The sequence below is a fragment of the Apteryx mantelli genome, chromosome 2, assembly GCF_036417845.1.
Source record: "Apteryx mantelli isolate bAptMan1 chromosome 2, bAptMan1.hap1, whole genome shotgun sequence".
NCBI classification, from domain to species: domain Eukaryota; kingdom Metazoa; phylum Chordata; class Aves; order Apterygiformes; family Apterygidae; genus Apteryx; species Apteryx mantelli.
The window spans coordinates 49,544,146-49,564,963 of NC_089979.1; the positions used below are offsets into that span (position 1 = coordinate 49,544,146).

Below are 20,818 nucleotides of genomic sequence, written 5' to 3' on the forward strand. Positions count from 1 at the left end.
GCACTGTTTGCCAATTCCTTTGTGGAAGTATTCTGAATTTAGGTGGTCTCTCTCTGTTAGAATGCCTGTAGAATTGTTATCTTATTTCTTTATTAAGTAACATGAGTTAAGTTCACTCATCATCTGGCATTATGTAAGAATATATCTAGTTGTGGTGGGGAAGAAGCAGTTGACAGAGTAGTGAAAAGAAGTGATGTGTCCGTTGTTGTTATATCTCCTAGACTACCATGTAGTAAACCATCGTTTGTGAGGAAGATCCTTTCCCTAAGGGATTAGTGTTTCTCTTTGCTCTTCCTCCCTGCATCAAGATTTTGGGAAGACCATCTGACTCTATGTTTGGAGCAGAGGCTATTTATTCTCTCCCCTTACTTTGGGGACAATAATAAAGCAAAACTTCTCACCAGACCCTAACAGACAAAGGGCCAACATAGCAGTAGCATTGCCCTGAGCAACCTGGACACATTTTATGGCAAATACTGTTTGGAAGCATCTAGGTGAAAAATGTGAAGGCAGAGAATCAGGTTGTGTCATATGTACAAGGCAGCTTAAGAAAAGACTTGTCAGGGACAGTGTGCCTTAAGGAAAGGGAGAGCAATTAATAATAAACCAAGTTTACTTAGCAATACTCAGAAAAGAGCAGAGATTTATCAGATCTGAAGGTAAGCTGAAGTAAAAGCAAAGCTGTGCAGCTCTAAATGAGGTAGTTGAATGTGATTTGTAAATAGATTGAATGCAGTTACTGATTTTATCCTGGGGGTCTTTTGAGTGGCACAGATAAATAATTATTGCATGACTTAAATATCAGATTTCCCAAGTTATTCTGTTTCCTCAGTCTACAAAGTAGAAGTTAAATTGCAGTATTGAAAACATCCAGCAACAAAGGAGTTAAAGAAAAAGCATGCTTGCTTGTAGATCAGTGATATGAGTTTTTGAAAATCAATTAGTTATGTTTATAATGGACAATATGCCAAACAGTTTAATAAAATACACATCTGCCCATTTTAAAAGAAAAAAATGCTGTAGTGAACTGTCAAAATGTTTCTTTAAAGGACAGCAGTCATGTTGTGTGTTAGTGAGCCAAAAGTATTTTTATTTTACCCAAATGCCTTTCTCCATATACAAATTACTGTACATAACTCATTTGTGGCATCATTTATATGTTCCTTGGTAATTTTTCTCATTTATCACAATCTGAAGCATGAATCTGTTGGGACCTTCACATTAATATTATTATTTTATGACATCATAGTCTTTTGCCTTTTGTAAGTTATGTATACAGAATTACAAGTTTTATTGGAAAATGGATGCAATTTCTAAATAGAGTTCAATTTTCAATGGATCTTTGCTTTCCCTTGGCAGCATATCAAAGCAAAGCAATAATGTTTCAGTGCCAGTATTTTAAAATATAGCTCAGATGTTTAGTGTAAGGTCATATCTGTTCAATTTCACTTCCCTCTGTCTCTTCCTGTCAGAGAGACTGCTTTTAGTTTTCAGAAATCCTCCTCTCCTGGGAGGAGGTGAGCTTTAGATACCATCATTTGAGCCCTGAGAGGCGAATCAGAATAATACATCCCTCATTTACCATAGGCATTGCTGAAATTGTAAGAGTTGTTTCAGCATATGATCCAGACTTGGAGTACTTGGCTGAGATGGCTACTCAAATTGATTATTTTATCTGCATACCTGTCTGATTACCTCGTCAGTGTGTTATTCACCAGAGTCACGTGGACTCCCTCCACTAGTCAAAAAAACAAGCAGCGGGATAGTCCACAGTAGGGCTCCTGGGAGCAGCCTGTCCAAACAAAGCTGGAAACACGTTAAACCCCATGTTCAGCAGAGCGCGCTTCAGGCAGTGCCTGAGTCCGTGTTTCAAGGCTCTCAGGCTGTGCTCGATCAGGAGCCTCATCTTGAGGGCAGCTCTTCTCATTTCCCCTTCTCAAGGTGTTGCTTTTAAAATAAGTGTTCAGCACGATGAAGTAGGGTGACATGGATTTGGGCTTATGCTTTAGTTACCATGCATACATTTTAATAGAAAATACATTGTAGTGGAGAACATTTGCATTGAACTTACCTGAAACGAATAGAAAGAATCATGCCTTGTTTGTGTGTGTGTGTGTGTGGGGGGGGGATTCTTTTCTCTTTCCTAAAACACATCCTAAACCATAGTGAAGTAGATCCTAACTACCATTGCACAGTCTGACTCTAGTCCTTGCCTGCAGGACATAGCTTGGCCAGATCTGCCATGCAGATGGCTGTGAATTGCTTCAGACGTAGGTGGGAGGAGAGGGTGGTTTTAGCTGGCACTGAAGAACATCAAGCTCCCAACAGCTGATGACAGGTTGTTATTCACACTGTACAGTTTTTTCAAAAGAAATTCAGTATGTTGTCTCACTGAATGACTTTGTCTTTTCCAGGTAGGTGCATATTGCATTCATGGACCAAAGTATTTTCATAGGCATATAAAAACACATCTTGGTTATTGTCTGAGATTTATTAGAGAGGAACCACACTTCATGCACAAGAAAAAGAAAGAATCTTGCCATGAATAATTTTAACAATTATTTAGATATATCATGAATCTACTCATATTATCTATGAAAGTGCATCATTTAGGTGTTTTGTTGTTTGGTTGTTTTTTTTGGTACAAGATGTTCATAATAATGCTTGTCCTAAAGAAAAATGACACTGCAGCAGTGAGAGAACTTGCTGGTCAGTGCTCCTTTCTGTAGGATATACTGGATGATATTTTCTACAGTGCAAAGTAAGTGTAGCATGGCTGTTTACCTTCCATTTGCAAACTGGCATTGTTTTGGGGGGGGAGGAGGTGGAAAGAAATATGTTTGTTCTCATGAATGAATACCACAGGTGCCTTTTCTGTGAATTTGAACATTTGAATGAAATTGAGAAGAATATAGCCGGCAGCTGAAATAGCTTGTTCATTACAAAGTGGCTTTTGCTTTTAGATTCCTTTTAGAAAAGAATATTTAGTGTTCTGGTAAGCAAAACAAGGAATGTCTTCCTATCAGAATAAGGTACTACTTGGTTTCTACAGGCAAATTTGGTTTCATTTTTGTGATTCATTGATTTTGCAAGTTACCGGTAAATGGATATTTACGTTTCCCAGGTGCTTGGAGCATGCTTGATTCATGAAACTTGAAATTATTACTATTTTTCTCCAGTACCAAAGAACCACAGTCAAGGATCAGTCCCATTACACTGATTGCTGAAGGGATTGATCTCCAGATGATTTTTGCATTCTGGACATTTAGACTGTGGTGCTGCATATTCTTTACTTACTAAGAAACTTAGGATGTCATGACTAGTAATCTAAAAACCAAGATTGCATACCTCACTGCTTCTCAGCAAAATATTCTTGACTCAGACAGTAATAGGTTAATTACCACATCCAGAAACGAGTAGTAATGTTTCCCTTTAGGAACCATTATCACATGTGGAATTTTCATTGTGACACATGTAACTGTATTCTTTGGTCTGGAAACTCATGTAACTGTTCACCCAGCAGCAGAGTTCCAAAAGGTAATATCCTGCTCCAATCCTTAGGCCTTCCTAAAAGCAGAATTTTAGTTCTAGTTCAATCAGTCAAGCCCCTGTCATTTTCAGGCATTATTCTAGCCTAACACAATTTGAATGTCAAGTATCTTCTGTTTTGCACTAGCAAGGCCCACAGGAGAGTCCAGACAAAAAGACCATTGCTTCATTTATCATAAGAAGCCTATCTTCAAATATATCAGAACGTCTGTTCGTTTTCCTTTCTGTTTTTTTTGTGGCTGGACTGGATCATGATTGTTAAATGTGAGTATATTCAGCCAGGTCGGTCTCTCTGTTCCCCAAGAAGGCTGCTACCTGAAATAAATTGCATAAATCTGCACAGCATTGTCTTGGCATAGGGTCCTAAAGTATGTCTTAATTTTGGGAGGACTGTATTGAAAGCTGCCTCTTGAATGAAATCTGTTGGTATCACTCTCATTTATCTGCATTTTGTATCCAAGGATTTTTTGTTTCTTCCTGTATTATCCCAGGTACCATGTTGTGTTGCTGTCATGCTCATCTGCATTTTGACAAGAAAGCAGTTTTCATTATTATTTTTTTCCTAGAATAACACCTCTTTTCCTCCTCCCCCCATCAATTTTATTATTGTCAATTTGAATTTAAGTGGATTATTCGAGCCTTGTAACTTTGTAATTCCTAGGCACGTAAAGAATAATAAGTGTTCTTGACAGAAAGTAGCATCACTTGAGTTTTGTCATAAATTGTGTATACCTACAGCAACCTACTGTTGATCATTTTAAAGAGTTTGTACTATATATTACAGTCAGACATGAAATGACAATACCCCTTCTGCTTGCAAATAGTGTTTCGCTAACTTATCTAGTGCCAGGTGGGCCCTTCATAAAATAATAATTTGAAAAGACACTTGAATATTAGGTCTGGATTCCATAGCTCATCATTCAAACTGGAAAGTTTGATTTCTCTTCCTCTTTTGTCCGACCTTTCGGGCTGTTGATATTTGGCACTGTTGCAAGGATTTACACTTCCATCTCATTGGGAATGTGGTTTAGGTAACCAACCAAGAGATTTAAGTAACTAGTCAGTCATCCAGAGCGTCCACTAAGTGCCAGTCACTGAAAAGTATTCTGGCACTGGATTTTTTTTTTTTTTCCCTGATGATTTTAGTTTAATATTACTTCTTCTGAACTAAAATAATAAAAGCATGTACTAATTATGCTTTGCTGCAGTGACCTGTAGGACTGAATACAATTTTAAGGTTTCAGTGTGATGATAAAATGCGTTAGGAGAATTCTCAAGGTCTGCAGTGTCAAAAGATTCCCTTCATCCTTTTCATTCATTTAAATAAGATGGCTAATAGTAGTGCTTCTCTGTTTATTTTTAAGGTATATAAACACATATACTGTGTCTAGAGGGGATATAAGCTGCATTCAAAAAGACAGTAAACTAGCTTCTGAATGAAAATTCCAGATAAAAAAGAGGTACCTTGAAGTATATGAAATTAGCGTTTTCCTGCCAGTTCTCTTGGTATTTCCTACTTTTTAATTAATCAATCAATCATTAGCACGTTACTTCCCTTACTCTTGCTGTTTTATGTGATGAAAGCTATACATAGAGGGAGCAATATCCATTTACAGCTTACTCTCCCACACATATACTCCCTGCTAACAAGACAGTCGTATTGCTCTTGCTCCGAGTTCTCTACTTAGTTTTAGGAAGTATTACAGCCTGTATGTGAAATGCACTATACTAGCTTGTACAAGTCACCGGATGCTTTTTTTATTTTATATATATATATATATATATATATATATATATATATATATATATTTTAAGGTCAGATAGCTGTATTTAATAGTGATGATAATACAAAAAATCCTGAAGTCTGACTAGATAACATTAAGCTGCCATGGCAACTAATTTTCTGCCTATGGCCTACTGGACATGATCCAGTGATAGTATAATCCCAAGGATTTATGATTTTTATTGCTGTCTAACACATCAGTGACAGTACTGTTAGGATCTTTCTGCTTTTCTTCCATCCTCTTTGGTAACTGTAGGTTTCCTGCCCTTTTTTAATACAAAAGCACAGTGTTCAGACAAGGAGGCTATCTTTACACCATTTTCCTTTTGTTAAGGTAAGGAGCACCCATGTATTAAAACAGCTTGTAGGATGGTTCTGGTTTGAGATGGACTGTGCCCACGGTTTGCACTGAGAAGGCTGGTGCAGTTGTGTCCAGCTCTTGTCGCTACGCTTACTAGGAGGCTCTCCAAGTTCCCTGGAGAGCAGACATGCTATTTAGAAAACAGAATTTGTCTTTAAGATAAAAAGTGGCACACACAGCTGCCACAGTAATTCAAAGATGAATAAAAGACCCTTAAATATCATTATGAATAATTGTGGGTTTTGGAGATTTGACCAGAGTATCCCAAGAGGAGTGACCTGAGGAGAGCGATAAACAAGAGCAGAGTGTTGGACAGACCAGAGGAAGGGAGGAGATGAGAATAAAAAACCAACAATGATATGTGTGGAGACGCATCGCTCCCAAATGTGCGCTGATTTGCAAGGTTAAAGAACAACTTCAGGAAAAACTGTCCCATTTCCCCTGGCTGCACCCAGAGCAGCTCAGGGTGTCCAAGGAGGCAGGTCCAGATGGTTACCAACCAGCCCGTGCGTTCACTGAGCCGCTTGGGAGGGACTGTAAAATGAGTGTTTGGGGTTGGCACCAGGATATAGAGTATTAAATGGTCTGTCATCTGTGTATTTTAACAGTCTCTTTTTATCTGAAGCAGGAACATTGCCCAGATTACTGTCGTTTTGTCAGAGCTGGAGTTTTTTGTTTGTTGTAATACTATGCAACATTTACTTCTGTCTGGATAGTCCAGTAATGTGAGGGGGGGAAAAAAGACCCTTATTATTTTATTTCTTTTTATTGTGAGAAGGGAGATACAGCCCAAATGTGATGTATGTATACTTCCCCTCTATATTTTGTTGTTATTTTAACGCGCTGTTAAGCAAGGATATGGGTTTAAGCCACCACTAAAAATTGCTGGCCAGTTAAACTGGTTAAACAGATTATGAGCTCATTTGAAAGTACATGTACCCCATGGGTCAGCACAAGCCCATCTGATTTTTCAGCATGGCCTGGCTCTCTACAGAAACTCTGGGAATCTTTTTTTAAAGCCAGCCTTGAAGCCCAGAAGGGGTCTGGGCCAGGAACAATTAGCAGAGAGAACATATTTTAAAAAAAAGTCTTTTCTCTGTTCTCTCCTTTCTTACTATTAAAAGGGAAAAGTTCCCAGCTTCTTTTTTTTACATTTTCTATAGATAGATTAAAAGCCAACATTGCTCATCTAGTTTTTACTAGATATTTAATATTTAAGTCATTATTGTAGCAATAAAACTGTTCCTTAATTGCTACACAAAGATAGTAGGTATTTGTTTCTTACACTGCTTAAGGCCATGTAAAAATGAATAGAGGTAAAAATAAGCTTATGTTAAGTGCCTGAACTTTGGAGCTGTTTTCTGCTAGCTATCTGTAAAGACAGTACTTTCCCTTTAGTCTCCTGGCTTGACTGTTCAGTAGATATTTTTTAATTACCAAATTGGATTTTACCAGGTGTAGTCTGTTGATGCATTATGGGTATAAGAGATTAGTGTTTAATCCTTCTTTTTATTACTGTTGTAGAATGGTATACTTGGGAAAGTATTAAAGGTGCTTTGCATACTCCAGAGTACAGAAATGACATTTATTATTGAGTTTTCTTTCAGCTGGCACCGTTTAAGTGGGGGGAAAAATGAGCAGAACTCTGCAGGGGCATATAGGATCATCTATACCAAAAATGTGTTAGATAGTACAGAGTGGAGGAAAAGGGAAAGAAACCTTTTTGTTTTCTTTTCTTTTAAAAACAAAAACAGTTGTCGAAATATAAATACCTCTCCTTCCCGAAGATGCTTATTCTCTTTTTCTGCGTTTTATTCTTTGCTAAAATAAGGACAAAAGGGGTGTCAAAGCACAGAAGATCTTTGTGTCAGTGAGTGGTAGAGGCAAGAACTGAAAAGGATCAGTGAATCAGATATAATTTGGACTCTGTTTGAGATACCAGTTCTGTGTTTTGCTGATGGCTGGTATTTCCATTTTGAAAAGCTGCAGAGGCATTTTTATCAAATAGAAAGAACTTTATCCCTATTTTCATTCTGTTATGCCTATTATGACTTTGCTCAGTAAACAAAGTGGATTATGGAAACTGGAAGCTAGGTGACATTTTATTAAAGGACTGTGCAAGTCTTTCATTGTGAATTTAAGGATTGGGCAGTCTTGTGATAAGTATTTTCTTTCACAGGTAGCTTTAAGAACAGGTCCTTGTGTCTGAGTTGGTGGGGTTAATGAGGGGCCAAAGTAGCACTGAATGTGCAGTGTGCATGTAGTAAAAAGCTGAGATGTATTTCAGCTGCAGCATTTCCCATTCGCACCTTTTATCAAAAATACTTTTAAAAATACATTTTTTAAAAAGTCAAAAATGCACTTCTTGAAATTAAAAATGAAAAATACATGCTGCAGAAATAGGGAGGAGAAGACCTATTTTCACCAACGCTTGCCGGCCGTCATGTAGACTACCAGACTGCTTTGAAAGTACATTATTTAGGAAGCGTATATGTTCTTCCATCGAGAATTAATAGTCTAGGGGGTGGGGCAAGGGTGGTGGAATTGCATTGAATGAACAAAAGCTGCAGTAACTGACAAATTATTTTTACTAAGGTATTGTACAACTTTTTGTACAACTTTACAACTTTTCTGAAGTGTGCTACCTACTACAAGCGTGTTTATACCACAGAGTAAAAGTGTATATTAGTAGTAGGCTTTACCTAATGCCTGCTGCAAATCACTCTCCTGGAACTGCCTTCAGTTAATGAAATAAGTGAACAGTATGAATTAAACCTTAACTATTGCAAATGATTTTTTCTTTTAATTATTGTTTTCCTAACTGACTAGAGAAATGATTAAGCAAACACTGCAGCATGGAAATGTGGAAAGTTGAGCTGCTAAGAGTCAGAGCGCGAAGCATCTAAAGTTGGTAAACAACTTTGAACGTATCCCCATTTTATCTCAGTTGAGACTTTTAGTGTGATTGGTTTTTTTCCGCATTGCAAGCTTCATAGCCTGGCTTTCACTTGGCACAAGGTTGCAAAGCTTGCAAAGTCAAGCGAAAATAGAGGAATTAAGAAGCAAATAGCTGTATTGGGCCCTTAGTAAGTGGCAGGACTCTCGTTCGTTCCTGATGTTCACTGAAGGACCCTCCTGCTCCAATGTGAGGGAGGGTGGCAGAATGCAGTGCCAGGTACGAAGATTGGATTTTCAAAAGCAATGGAGCAATTACTGAATTGCCATGCTTGCTCTTCAGAAAATGGTAAGCAAGCTGCCTTTTGACAGTCAGGCTTCCTTTTAAAGTGTAGCAGGTTGGTTACCCCCAAATACTCAAAATGGGTAGGGTTTTTTTGAGATTTTTCTGGATGATGTGGAGTATGGTATAAACTACAGTGCTTTGATATAAAAGGACAAAAGAGAAAGGGATTAGAAGAAAGACTGGAAGAATCTGTTAGAAACAGTGCTGGTATTGAAGTCTTTCTAAAGGATATAATGTCAAATTGAATTATAATGCAGTTAGGAAAATGCCTCTGCCTAAAGTGACCTAATTATATTCCATACTGATTTTGCATCAGTAAATTCTATATCTAATTTTTTCAGCTTACAGGTGAGAACAGGACATTTTCCTGACTGCTCCAGATCATCCCTGTATCAAACAGACCAAAAAATCAAATAATGCTTTTAAGCTGGGCTTGAAGTTCTAAAATCACAACTACTCTCACAGTGCTCTTGGTGACGCAAAAGGCGAACTAGAATATAGTTCATTTCTTCATGATTACAGTGGTCCACCATGATGTAAAAAATCCACATCTCTAACTCTACATATGAACTTGAAGGTTATCTGTACTTGTAGTAAAGGATGTCTCATGGGCATTTCACCTGTCACGCGGCAGAGCCATGAGATGAAACATGAGCACGTTCATTCTGTTAGTCCGACGAACAGATCACCTTACAGACACAAAAGTAACCAGTCTGAATAAATGACTAATTTATGGAGCAGTTAATTTCATTTTGTTTTTAGGGTAGTTTTCTTCGGTTTCTCTCTCTGCAAAAGTAGGGAGACTTGTTAAATATATACTCTTTTTTGGAGAAGGTACAGTGTTCAAATATTAAGTGTGCAGATAGCCAGTTCGGCAGAATGTTCCCAGGTAATTTCTCATACTGTCAAAGGTAAAGCTGGTATGTGGCAAATAGTTTTATGTAAGATACTTTCTTCTTCTGTTTTATTTGCTGCAGAGTGATTCTGGATGGATTAAATATGCCTGGATTTTCCCTTTTATGATACACACTTTGAACTATATTGCTGGAGTGCATATGTTGTTAGCGCTTGGAAGCTGATGCAATTGCCATAATGTCCTCTAAGTGAGCCTGAGCCTTGAGGTCGATGCTGAGGCATCGAGAATAACATTCAAGACAAGTAATATTATTCCAGCAAATTAGCAGAAGGAAATACACTTTTGTTTGTGTGCTTGTGAACGTTATCTAGAAATGAGTTTGGTATTTTCGAATAGTGCAGAAATCCAGATGGCAAATTCCACACAACTGTCAAAACAAACAATGACAATTTTGTATTTTGTTTTGTACATGAATATTTTTGTGAAAATTTGATGCTAATAATATAGACTTGCATCATTCTGTGCTCAGTTCTCGGGTAATATAACGTTAGTGAGTTTTTCCTAAGACAAGAAGAGAGCAGAAGCAGGTTGTCAAGAGTGCAAAACGATACGAGTAGCTGAAAAGAGGTTTTTACTGTCTGAGAAATGGCTCTAGGTAATTGAAGATTACTAGTAAGGTACATGAGATTAGAGATGTGTTTTACAGATATTATGATTCATTCATATCATTAGACATGAGTGTGAATGGGGGAGTTCTCTAGTGTACTCTAAATGAATTTGCATGTTTAGTGCTTCAGGTTTTGTACACTACACATTTATACACATGTTGTAATTGCTTACATGCAAGAGTGTTAATTTGAAAGCTTGCTTTAATACCACAGAGGTGTAGGTTTTCATCTTAGAATTTTGTTCTCATTCTTCCCTCCCTTTCTCTTTCTCTCTCTCTTTTTTTTTTTTTTTTTTAAATAAAAGATTATATTTGTTTGGGTTTTAGTACCAGAAAAGACTATGAAATTAGGATACTTACTGTCTTCTGTTGTAGGATCTAATACTTAATCATATGCCAAGACTAAATATAAACTTTCTTCTGATTAAAGACCCTGTTTTTGTAAATCTTTATGCACAGGCTTATTTTGAGCATGTGAATTAATTACCCTGACTCACATGCTCCAAAATAGGTGTGCATATTATTATTCTGATGTGACATAAGGAATTTTTTTTAAAACCAGAATAGTTGTATTTCAGATTATAACTGAATGTTTCCTGGTGCTTGCAAATAATGTATTTAGAAATATTTTTAAAAGTACCAAATATTTCAGAAGATACTCAAAAGACAAGTTTTTAAAAATCCGTGAAATTCTTCTGCAGTTTGAGATATCAACTGTTTTTGAAAAGCAGTAAAAGAAGATATTTGATTATTGTTTTCATTGCCTATAAAGGACTAAATGATGTAAAATATATGTGGTTAATCTTTTTTACTATGAAAGAACCCACATGACAGATTGGTCAACAGAAAGTGACTTTTGAAAAGCATGCCTCCCTTCAGTGTGGTTAGAACATCAGCGGTATAAATAATCATTATTCTCAGTGAAAAATTGCATAGCGTTTTTACAAAAAAACTTTGACTAAAAACCTAAGGTCAGAAATCACTCTTTGTTCGTACCGGTTGAACACTGAAAAATGAAGCAAAGTGATCTAAACCGAATTTACAAGACTGATAACCATACAGTTGAGGCAGGAGGGGAGCAGCTACTGCACAACCTGTACTCTGTCAAAGTAATTTAGTTCTGGATAGTTACAGTTTAGTATAATTTGTTAATGTGTGCTTTTTGCAAAGGGAGAATAATTCTTCTAGAGCATTGACAATTTTATACATTTTTAGCAGGATGCTGCCAAAGAAAAGGTATTTTAATTGAATTTCTTAATGTACAGTTGCCTGGAGGAAAAACATCAATGGAGTGGCTAGCAGATTTTTTTAAAGCTATTAGAGCCTATATGTAAGAAGGTACACGTTGGGAGAAATCCTGTTCTTTATGAATTTGAATATATAAAAAACGAATGTATTATACTACTATGTAATAGTTGGGAAATCACTTCTTAGAGAATATCATTCTGATATCTTAAATAGTCTTTTGGACCGTAATGTAGGTAATATTCATTATAACCTTTCTCAAAAACAGCGATGATCAAAGTTTAGATTAATATTTGTTCTCTTTCCTGCTCCCTACTCTTCAGAAGTTAGTCTCGGAGAGCTGGAGGTGAATCTTCTTTCGGTCCTTTCAGTCAAGACAGAGCAGCCGTGGCTGGGGTTAGAGGTTAGCTGAGGCACAGAGCTATGTATTTCTTGCTCTTTTTCTTCTGTATCCTCTTAACATGAACTGTTTCAGAGAGTTTTGTTTGTGAACAGAGATTTTATTTGAAGGAAGCCCAGCTTCCCCTGTGGTGTGGGTGGTGAGTACCTCCAGAACCCGAGGACAAGCCACGTTGTGCAGTCTTCTCATCTAAATCTGCAGTAGCGTGATCAAGTTATTAGAACCTCAGATGTAGTAACTTTGGAGTAAACTCTTCTTCATCGTTTCTTTCTTTTGGTGCTTGACAATCTGAGATACACAGCTCCGAAGGTCAATTAATCAGATTTACGATATTAGGATTGTGATAATCGTTTTGAGATACTGGTATAGTTGATATAAAATCAGTGGTTAAATCCTTGATTTAGAACCATGCATTTTCTCAGGAAGCTGATGCATTTCACAATACAGCCATGGGAAAGGAGTTGTGTGTTGAAGAGAGTGGAGTAAGGTTACTGCTATGGTCGAGGTCTGGGAGCTGGACTTCTGCCTGCGAATTTTCTCCTCCCATATGAACTGCCCAGCAGAGGCCTGCTACCTTCTCTGAATCTTGCAGACCTTTGTTATGTCCGTAGATCCATTAGAAGGGACAAGTCAGTTGTACCTTATGTAGCATTAGGACGGAGCTGAGGAGGGGCCAGCCTTAGTGAGCCACATCTATGAAAAATTAGAGGCCAGCAAAGCATTCTCACCGCTGAGGAGGAAGACCTGAGGCAACATTTTCAAGGAGCTGTAGGAAGAGCCCTAGTAATGAGACATAGGGCTCTTACCCAGCTGGATTTGTTCTTCCTTGAGTCTGTGCCCTGTGGTGTGTGGCTTGGCCTTTTCCCGCAGACGAGGCTGGAATTTCACCAAAGAGCCTTCCAATCCCTCAGAGTAGTCTGGAAAAAGCAGTATTACTGCACAGCTCAGCAAGCTGGCTGTTAAGAAGGTTGATATTTTATCATTTCTTTTGAACAGTGCTATAGTTTGTTTTATTTTTGTAGATGATAGGCCCTTTAAAAGAATTATTTTGGACAGTCTCTTTTGTCATGAGAGGGCAAACAGGAGATTCTGGATAATTGAAAGGGTGTAGCAAGGAAACAAATTTTATCTGTCATCTGAACATTAGCTCAGTCCTTGAAGTTCAAATAGTAAAAGATATGATCCTTCTTCCTGTACGTTCCTGTAACCAGTGCATTCCAGAAGAAAGTGTATGATCCATGGCGTTTAGCAGTGATTTTTCTTGAGAGGGACCTTTAGGTTTTGAAGCTAAATAGTTTGTGCATGGTTTAGCACAATATAAAAAGCCCAATAACTGAAATGAGGCATAAAGCATCATTTCATCTTCACTATGTGCATTTTAGCACAACCTTCATAATGATGTTTTGTACTTCTATTGCCCATACAATCAAAATATTTCATAATGCTTTGGAAACATTAAAGAACAATCATTGGTTTTAACACCATACTTCCTTTTTTTTTTTTTTTTTTTTAACCTACTATTACATGCAGTAACCCAGAAGATAAGTGATAGTGAAGACAGTTGGGCAAAGAAAGCAGCAACCTGGTCTCCTTTCGATACTGTGCATTTCACAGCATTATCTATACAGTCGGTTTTACTGACTGCTTGTTTTGCGGGGCCTCTTTCAGATGGCACTAAAGTTAGAGGGGATTAAACAAGAAAAGGTAACTCTTAAAAGGATGCACAAACACATGTGGTGCATTGAGCAACTTAAAGAACAAACAAGTGTAAAGTGAATACTTTGACTGAATTTTCTCTGAGGGAAGTATTTACTGCTGCCTCCATTTTACAGATGAGGAACGAGGAAAATTGAGCACGGAGCCTGTAAGTGGCCCACATGAGATAATACAGCTGGCTATTAATATGTTGGCTAAGCTAGGAGTAGAAGTTATAGTCTCTTTACTGACTTCTGGCTTTCTGCTTTACCCCCGTTTTCAGAAAAGGTGCTGGCACATCGCAAATGTTTGTGATTCTGGTTATGACATGATTAAATTTATTGAGCATTTCTCAGGTTCTGATGATTTTGATTTGACTGAATCTTTTCTGGCTTGAAGTGTAAATCTCTCTAGACACCCCAGTGGAATTGGAATGAAATGTACCACCGGGTATGGGAGAAAATGGTTTTGTTGTTTGGGGGATTTTTGTGGGGTAGACAGTTTATCTAATATTAAAAATTTCTCTCTACCCCACAGTTTTCTTAAATAGAAAAGTCTTTAAGTTTCTTATTTTAGCTGTCTTTGTCACCCTTTCCTTTCAGTTATGTAAGTGTCTGCTAATGGTGATCATTTCTACTAAGGTTACCTGTCCTAGGCTACATTGGGAAATAACTCTGTCAAATCTGAACCTTTAATTTACCATAAGGATTGCAAGGGCTTTGTGAGTTGAGAATTAGGAACTGAATCAGAGTCCCACACTCCTTCTGTATAGGTAAACTGCACATACCGTTACATGGACTGACTCCTAAAGTATGATTCTCACCTCATAATTGCATGTAGGCAGTATAACAGCAGCAACAAATTACTTTTTCTGCTTTTGAGTGTTTGTTCTTAATTCTTTTAATATCACATTGAGTTCAAATGGGCTGCTTTTCCATCTTTCATTCTTAATTTTGTGTCCTTCTGTTTTACAGTGAGGTTTAGAAGCTGTGATGGAAACAAAAAAATACGCTTTGGAAGTAGTGAGCCAGAAGACTTTAGAGTAGGTGAAGATGGTGTGGTATATGCAGAGAGAAGCTTTCAACTTTCAGCAGAGCCCACAGAGTTCGTAGTGTCTGCTCAAGACAAGGAAACCCAGGAAGAATGGCAAATGAGAGTGAAACTAACCCCTGAACCAGCATTCACAGGGCCTTCGGCAAAGGTCAGAAATAACAAAAAGCTACCTGTATCAATATATCTCAGGAAGCATGCCTAAAAAATAGGGATTTGATTCTGTCTGTCATGCATTTGTACATGAGACATTTGGGTAATAGGAAACTAATGCATGTATAATTGTAAAGCTGTAGCCTTAGAAAGAACTCCCATCATTGATTATTTTGTAGCTTTGCTAAGACATGGAAACCCGTGTCTATTTAAGCATATACGATTCATTTATGTTTGAGCTTTTCGTGTGTATCATTTGAGATTTATACCTGAATTTAAGTTGGACGTGGTCATTTCTTTATTTTAAATTGCTTGAAAGCATTATAGTATTTATTCAAGCAGTTAAATATAACCACAAAATAAACAAATCTCTGCTAGAATGCATTAGTCAAGTTTATTAGATGGGAGCTGTAGATTTACAGCAGTGGTAGGAAGGCGTTTCTGGCATGGAATATTGGCTTTGTCTTGTCCCTTCATAATCAAATTGGAGGTTGTAAATTATTCATGATTTCAGCACTACTTGGTAAGGAATATAGTCTCCCTCTGCTGGAAGCTGCCATAGAATAAACCAACTACTATAACACAAATCAGACCTAGCCATATACAAATAACATAACATATTTACTTTAAGAAAACAATATTAAGTCTGCTACACTTGTCTGTTATATTACTTGCTGCCTGCTGTTTCTTGCCTTCTCTTACAAAGAGCTTAAATTACAAATAAAGAGCAACGTTTGTTCATGGATTAACATACCTGTAATAGGTACAGATAAAAGATATAAGCATAATCTTAAAATAGTGTAATTATGCAAGACATTTTTCTGAGCACACACTGCAGACCAAAGCTGTGTAATCCTCAATTTTTTATTTGCCTCTTTGCTCATTGTTTTTGGTCATCGAAGGCAAATTTTTAACAAAGAAATATTGTAATTTTGTCTGTAGCAGGAGTCTAATAAAAGAAGAGGTATGTAGATATGCAAGGACATGCCCTGTTCTTTGCAAAGATCCAGTTCTAGCATCCTTAACATCAGTGGAATATAGAGTAGGGGAATCTGGCCTTCAGTTGTGCTTCTGTTTTTAGTCTCTGACACATTTGATTAGATAAAAACAATGGTTTTCTCTTAAAAGATTTGGAAAGTGTTTTTGTCTCCCTCTCTGCATCCTCAAGCAAGCTAGCATGGCTATATGCATGCTGGCATCCGGAGTTAAAGGCTGAAATGACTGCAGATATAGAAGGCAATAGAAAAGGAATGTTGACACCCAGCAGAGATTAATGCCCAGTGTGTAAAGTGGGTCATCTACAGCATCCATCATGGCTGACATAGGTTTAAAATAATTACAGCATTAATTCTATGGGATTTAATAGGGTTATAAATATTTGAGACATTCCTTACCAGTATGTATTAAACTTCTCTTGGAACTCAAATTATATTTTAGCACACCCAGATCTAAATTTAATGTACAGTAGCACATTACCTGAACTGAAGCTCCAGCTAATGAGAAATACATAAAGGCGTACTATTAAATTCTGCAAAATATTAACTACTTTTCAGAAAGTGCAGAGTGGTTTACACAGTAGTACTATGTTATAAATGGCTTATAATTCTATTTTTCCTCCAACTGGAATAAGGAGGAAAAAAAAAGCTCTTAAAATTTCATAGTACAGTCATAAATAATGTTGCTTATTTTCATACTGCACTGTGAATGCAATTAAAAAGTTCTATCAACAGAGAGGAAAGGCAGCCTTCCAGTCAATTATGTGATTATCCAAATGATTTTTTAGAATATACTAGCAATTCTTCTTCTAATATGTACTTAATTTTATAATTTATAAAACTTATAATTTTATATGTGCTTTGTACCTGGGAAAGGACCACAAGAAAATTGAAGACATCATATTTCCATGGCAACAGCATAAGCACAGCAGCCATCTGAAGAGACAGAAGAGGGACTGGGTTATCCCTCCCATCAACTTGCCAGAAAATTCCAGAGGGCCTTTTCCTCAAGAACTAGTTCGGGTAAGGATGTTAACAGAGATGTGGTTTTCAGGATCCCTTGGGGACTTCTTGAAGAGGTTGTGGGAACAATGCATCATTCTTAGCCCCAGCTGTTCATCTGATTTCTGTTGCTACCACCATGCAGTGGAAGGTGTCCTTGACTGAGGTGGTAATTGCCCTGATGAATTCCTCCTGGTTAAGTAAAATCTCTGCCAGTTCAAAATTCTCTCGAAATGCTCCAGCATCTGGCTCTGGAGTCTTCCTCTTGGGGCCGTGTGTGGGAACGAGCAGGAATAGCAGGAGGTAGCGGGATGCGACAGTGAGGCATGCTAGCTTCTCAGTGGCCCTGCATAGCACAGGTGCAGCCATCGCTGAAACTCCAGCGTGGGATGGGGCTTCAGACCACGGCACTAGTCACAATCAACTTCTTACAAGGGTTTGTTGGAACTCGTATGAATATTTGCACAGGCTGATCAGTCGGAGCATTGCTCTGCTTTGGAGATGTGCTTGCTAGTGATTCAACCACCTCTGGAAGATGCACTGCCCATTAATTGTTTTCTTGGAATATGAGACTGAAGTTCATTCTTTAAAAATGAAAAAAAAACGAAAAGAAACTCAGGAAGTTTCTAATGAGCTACAGTATTGTCAGTAGCGGAAGAGAATCTGTAGCTTTGGTCTGGGAAGATACAGGGGAAAAAACAGACTTTTTATGTCTCATAGTTTTGTGTTAATATGTGTTTTGTGTACTGCTCTAGGATCTAAGCAATTCTGTTTAAGGTGAAAATACTTGCTGGTTTGTTTTAATACAATTCTTCCTATTATGAGAAATAAACTGGGCTGGTTTTATGATCCTGAAAATTCACTGACTGGCTTTCTAACAAAAAGAGAGCACAGCTGAAAAGCTCAAGCATTGTTCTAACTTTATAGCATTTCCAGAATAATTATTTTTACATGTTTAGCCTAAAGATTAAAAAAAAGAATAGAACATTATCCTGCTGTCTCAGCAGCAGTTCCAGCCACTGGCTGTTTGTAACTAATGTAAACATTGTTTTTCTGACCCATAGATTAGGTCCGATCGCGATAAAAGCCTTTCGCTGCGGTACAGTGTGACTGGCCCAGGAGCTGACCAACCTCCAACAGGAATCTTCATCATCAACCCCATCTCAGGACAGCTGTCTGTGACAAAGCCTTTAGATCGGGAGCAGATCGCTTCTTTTCATGTAAGAGTTTAATTTACTAAAAATCAGACTATCAAATTGAAGATTAACATCTGCTTCATAAATGCCTTGAGCAGCTGACGTTTAGTTTTCTGTGAGATATGATTTGAAGAGTTTGTAGCAGATTTGTATTTATATTTACTATACTTACTAAGGCTAACTTTCAGTATGTTTAAACAGCTTAAATGCATTAACATATATAAACAGTGATTTAATGTATTTAGATAAAGTAATTATAAAGGTTTAAATGTGGATTCTGTAGCTTATATTTCAAATACAGGCCATTGATCACAGTCTCCACTGTATTGCATATTTGTCAAAAGTTTACTTTTAATACAGCAACTTTAATTAGGACATGACTACTATTAGAATTGCAGCAGCTGTGGTTTGAGAAATGGATGGGAAGAATAACCTAGCAATTTTCATTTCCAGGGGCAAATCTAAGCATTTTAATGGAATTGTAAATTAGGTCTGTCAGCTTATGAAAATGATATTCTTTGCTCTAAAAGAATTGACAAAGTAGATCAAGGATTCAAGTGTTAGCAGAAAAGAAAGGTTTGAAGGGAAGGGGAAGACCAAGCTTTGACCTGAAGTTGTCTCCTGCTTTTGAGAAAACACACTGAAATTGTTATGGAAGTCACTCAACAACTAGAGAGGGTTTCCAGCACGTCCTGGTGTAAAACACCCCTTAATTGGCTCTCTGGGAAGCCTCCTGGATGGAGGATGTAGCAGATGGCGTTTGTGGATGGGACCTGGCTATTGCAAGGGCACAGCACCTCCAGCATTCATGAGGTTTTACTGAGAATTTGGCATTGGCAACTGAAGATTTAGTGACTTAAGAATTTAATGAGCCATTTCCAGAGTGGTGAGTTTACCCATGCCCTCTTGCTCTTTCCTGGTAGGTTTGTAGTCAGGAAATGTATAAAATGGGTTCAGCAGGCCTGCCTGCAGGAGCAAGTTGCTCTTTTGCTAGCAATTGCCAGGCTCTGGCCTGGATATGTATGGGTTCACATTTTCAAAAAATACTGCAATTTTTTTTTTTGGCTGTTCATTTTTATATGATTTAGGTAAACTTGACTGTCAAAGGTAGTTGTTCAGTCCTTTTTGACATTCAGGGCATTAGATTTAAGTCTCAAGTGTCTTTGAAACTCGGGCCATAAACTGTAGCCTAATTTTAGCCTGGAATTTCAGTGTGTTTACTGACAGTGATTTATCACAAACTTTACCTTGGTGCTTCAGATAACACAGATGAATTCCATATGCTTTTACTTAAAAAAAAAAAAAAAAAATCACTTGAAAGTGATGCCAATGTTCATTCCCTGTGGATTGTTAATAAGATCTATCTGTTAAAGTTATCTGTTTTGTATAGATCCACATGTTTCTAGAGTCCGTTTTCTAACAGTCATTATTAAAAACAGAATTATATATGACAGCATACATTGGTATTACTCAAAATTATATTATTCAAAATCATTTTGAGCAAGTCAAAGAAGTCTGCAATTTAGAATAGATTAGAAATTTGAACAGCATTTCTGTTAACCTGAAGACTTAAATGATCAATACAGGGTAGCAGAGGCAGATACCAAAATACATTGGGCTAAAAGTGTGTGGCCTGAAACTTCATGTCACCATTATTGATATCTATTTGTGCTTGTGTGTTTTGCAAGTTCTAATACTTCCTGATGATTTTTGCAGCTGAGGGCACACGCAGTGGATGTAAATGGAAACCAGGTGGAAAATCCTATTGACATTGTCATTAATGTCATTGATATGAATGACAATAGACCTGAATTCTTACACCAGGTTTGGAATGGGACAGTCCCTGAAGGATCCAAGCCAGGTAAGGCATGGGCTTTCTAAGTGGAGAAAAGGTATGTGATAACATTTTGGAGATGACGAAGGAGTGTTTTCAGATCATGTAACATTTTTTAAGGTGACCTATTAGTCACCTTGTCACTTTGCAGTGTTGACTTGGCGCTTGAGATAGAAAGAATGTTTGTCTAGGAAAGACCTTTGAAAAAGTATTATTTACGTTGATTTTCATTTGCTATCAGTATGTGCACCAATTCTGAAAATTAAGTGCATTTCCTTTGGCCCAATTAATAACATTTTTATCTAAACATGAGAAGCTGTGTTGTTACAGAAATGTTATTTATGGCAGAATTGTAGGATTTCATTGTTTATGGAGCTTCTTCAGTCATAAGCAAATCTGATATTTTATAAACACAAAGTATTTTTTATCTCCTCTTATGCATTTAAATTTCTCTGTTAGTGAGTCTTGGGCTTAATCAGTTTGTTTTAAGTAAGAGAAGGAATGTGTAGTATTTACCAAAAGAAATATATGCTTTGACCTTTTTTTCCTTGCAAGTGACCTTGTGTAATCTGAATAAATGGTTTATATAACATCAATTATTTATCCTGCTGGTAGGAACCTATGTGATGACAGTTACCGCCATAGATGCTGATGATCCCAATGCACAAAATGGGATGCTGAGATACAGGATCTTGTCACAGGCTCCAAGCAGCCCCTCACCAAACATGTTTACAATCAACAATGAGACTGGTGACATTATCACCGTTGCAGCTGGGCTTGACAGAGAGGTA

The 20,818-nt window shown here is 37.4% G+C and overlaps 1 protein-coding gene across 1 annotated transcript in view; it reads left to right on the forward strand.

Annotated features, from left to right (window-relative positions):
- CDH2 (cadherin 2) overlaps nucleotides 1-20,818 on the forward strand; it is a 126,935-nt gene that overhangs the window by 70,202 nt on the left and 35,915 nt on the right. Inside the window, exons 3-7 of the mRNA XM_067290610.1 lie at nucleotides 14,772-14,998; nucleotides 16,872-17,018; nucleotides 18,062-18,217; nucleotides 19,910-20,054; nucleotides 20,643-20,815. Coding sequence (XP_067146711.1) covers nucleotides 14,772-14,998; nucleotides 16,872-17,018; nucleotides 18,062-18,217; nucleotides 19,910-20,054; nucleotides 20,643-20,815 — 848 coding nt within the window. The remainder of the gene's footprint in view (nucleotides 1-14,771; nucleotides 14,999-16,871; nucleotides 17,019-18,061; nucleotides 18,218-19,909; nucleotides 20,055-20,642; nucleotides 20,816-20,818) is intronic.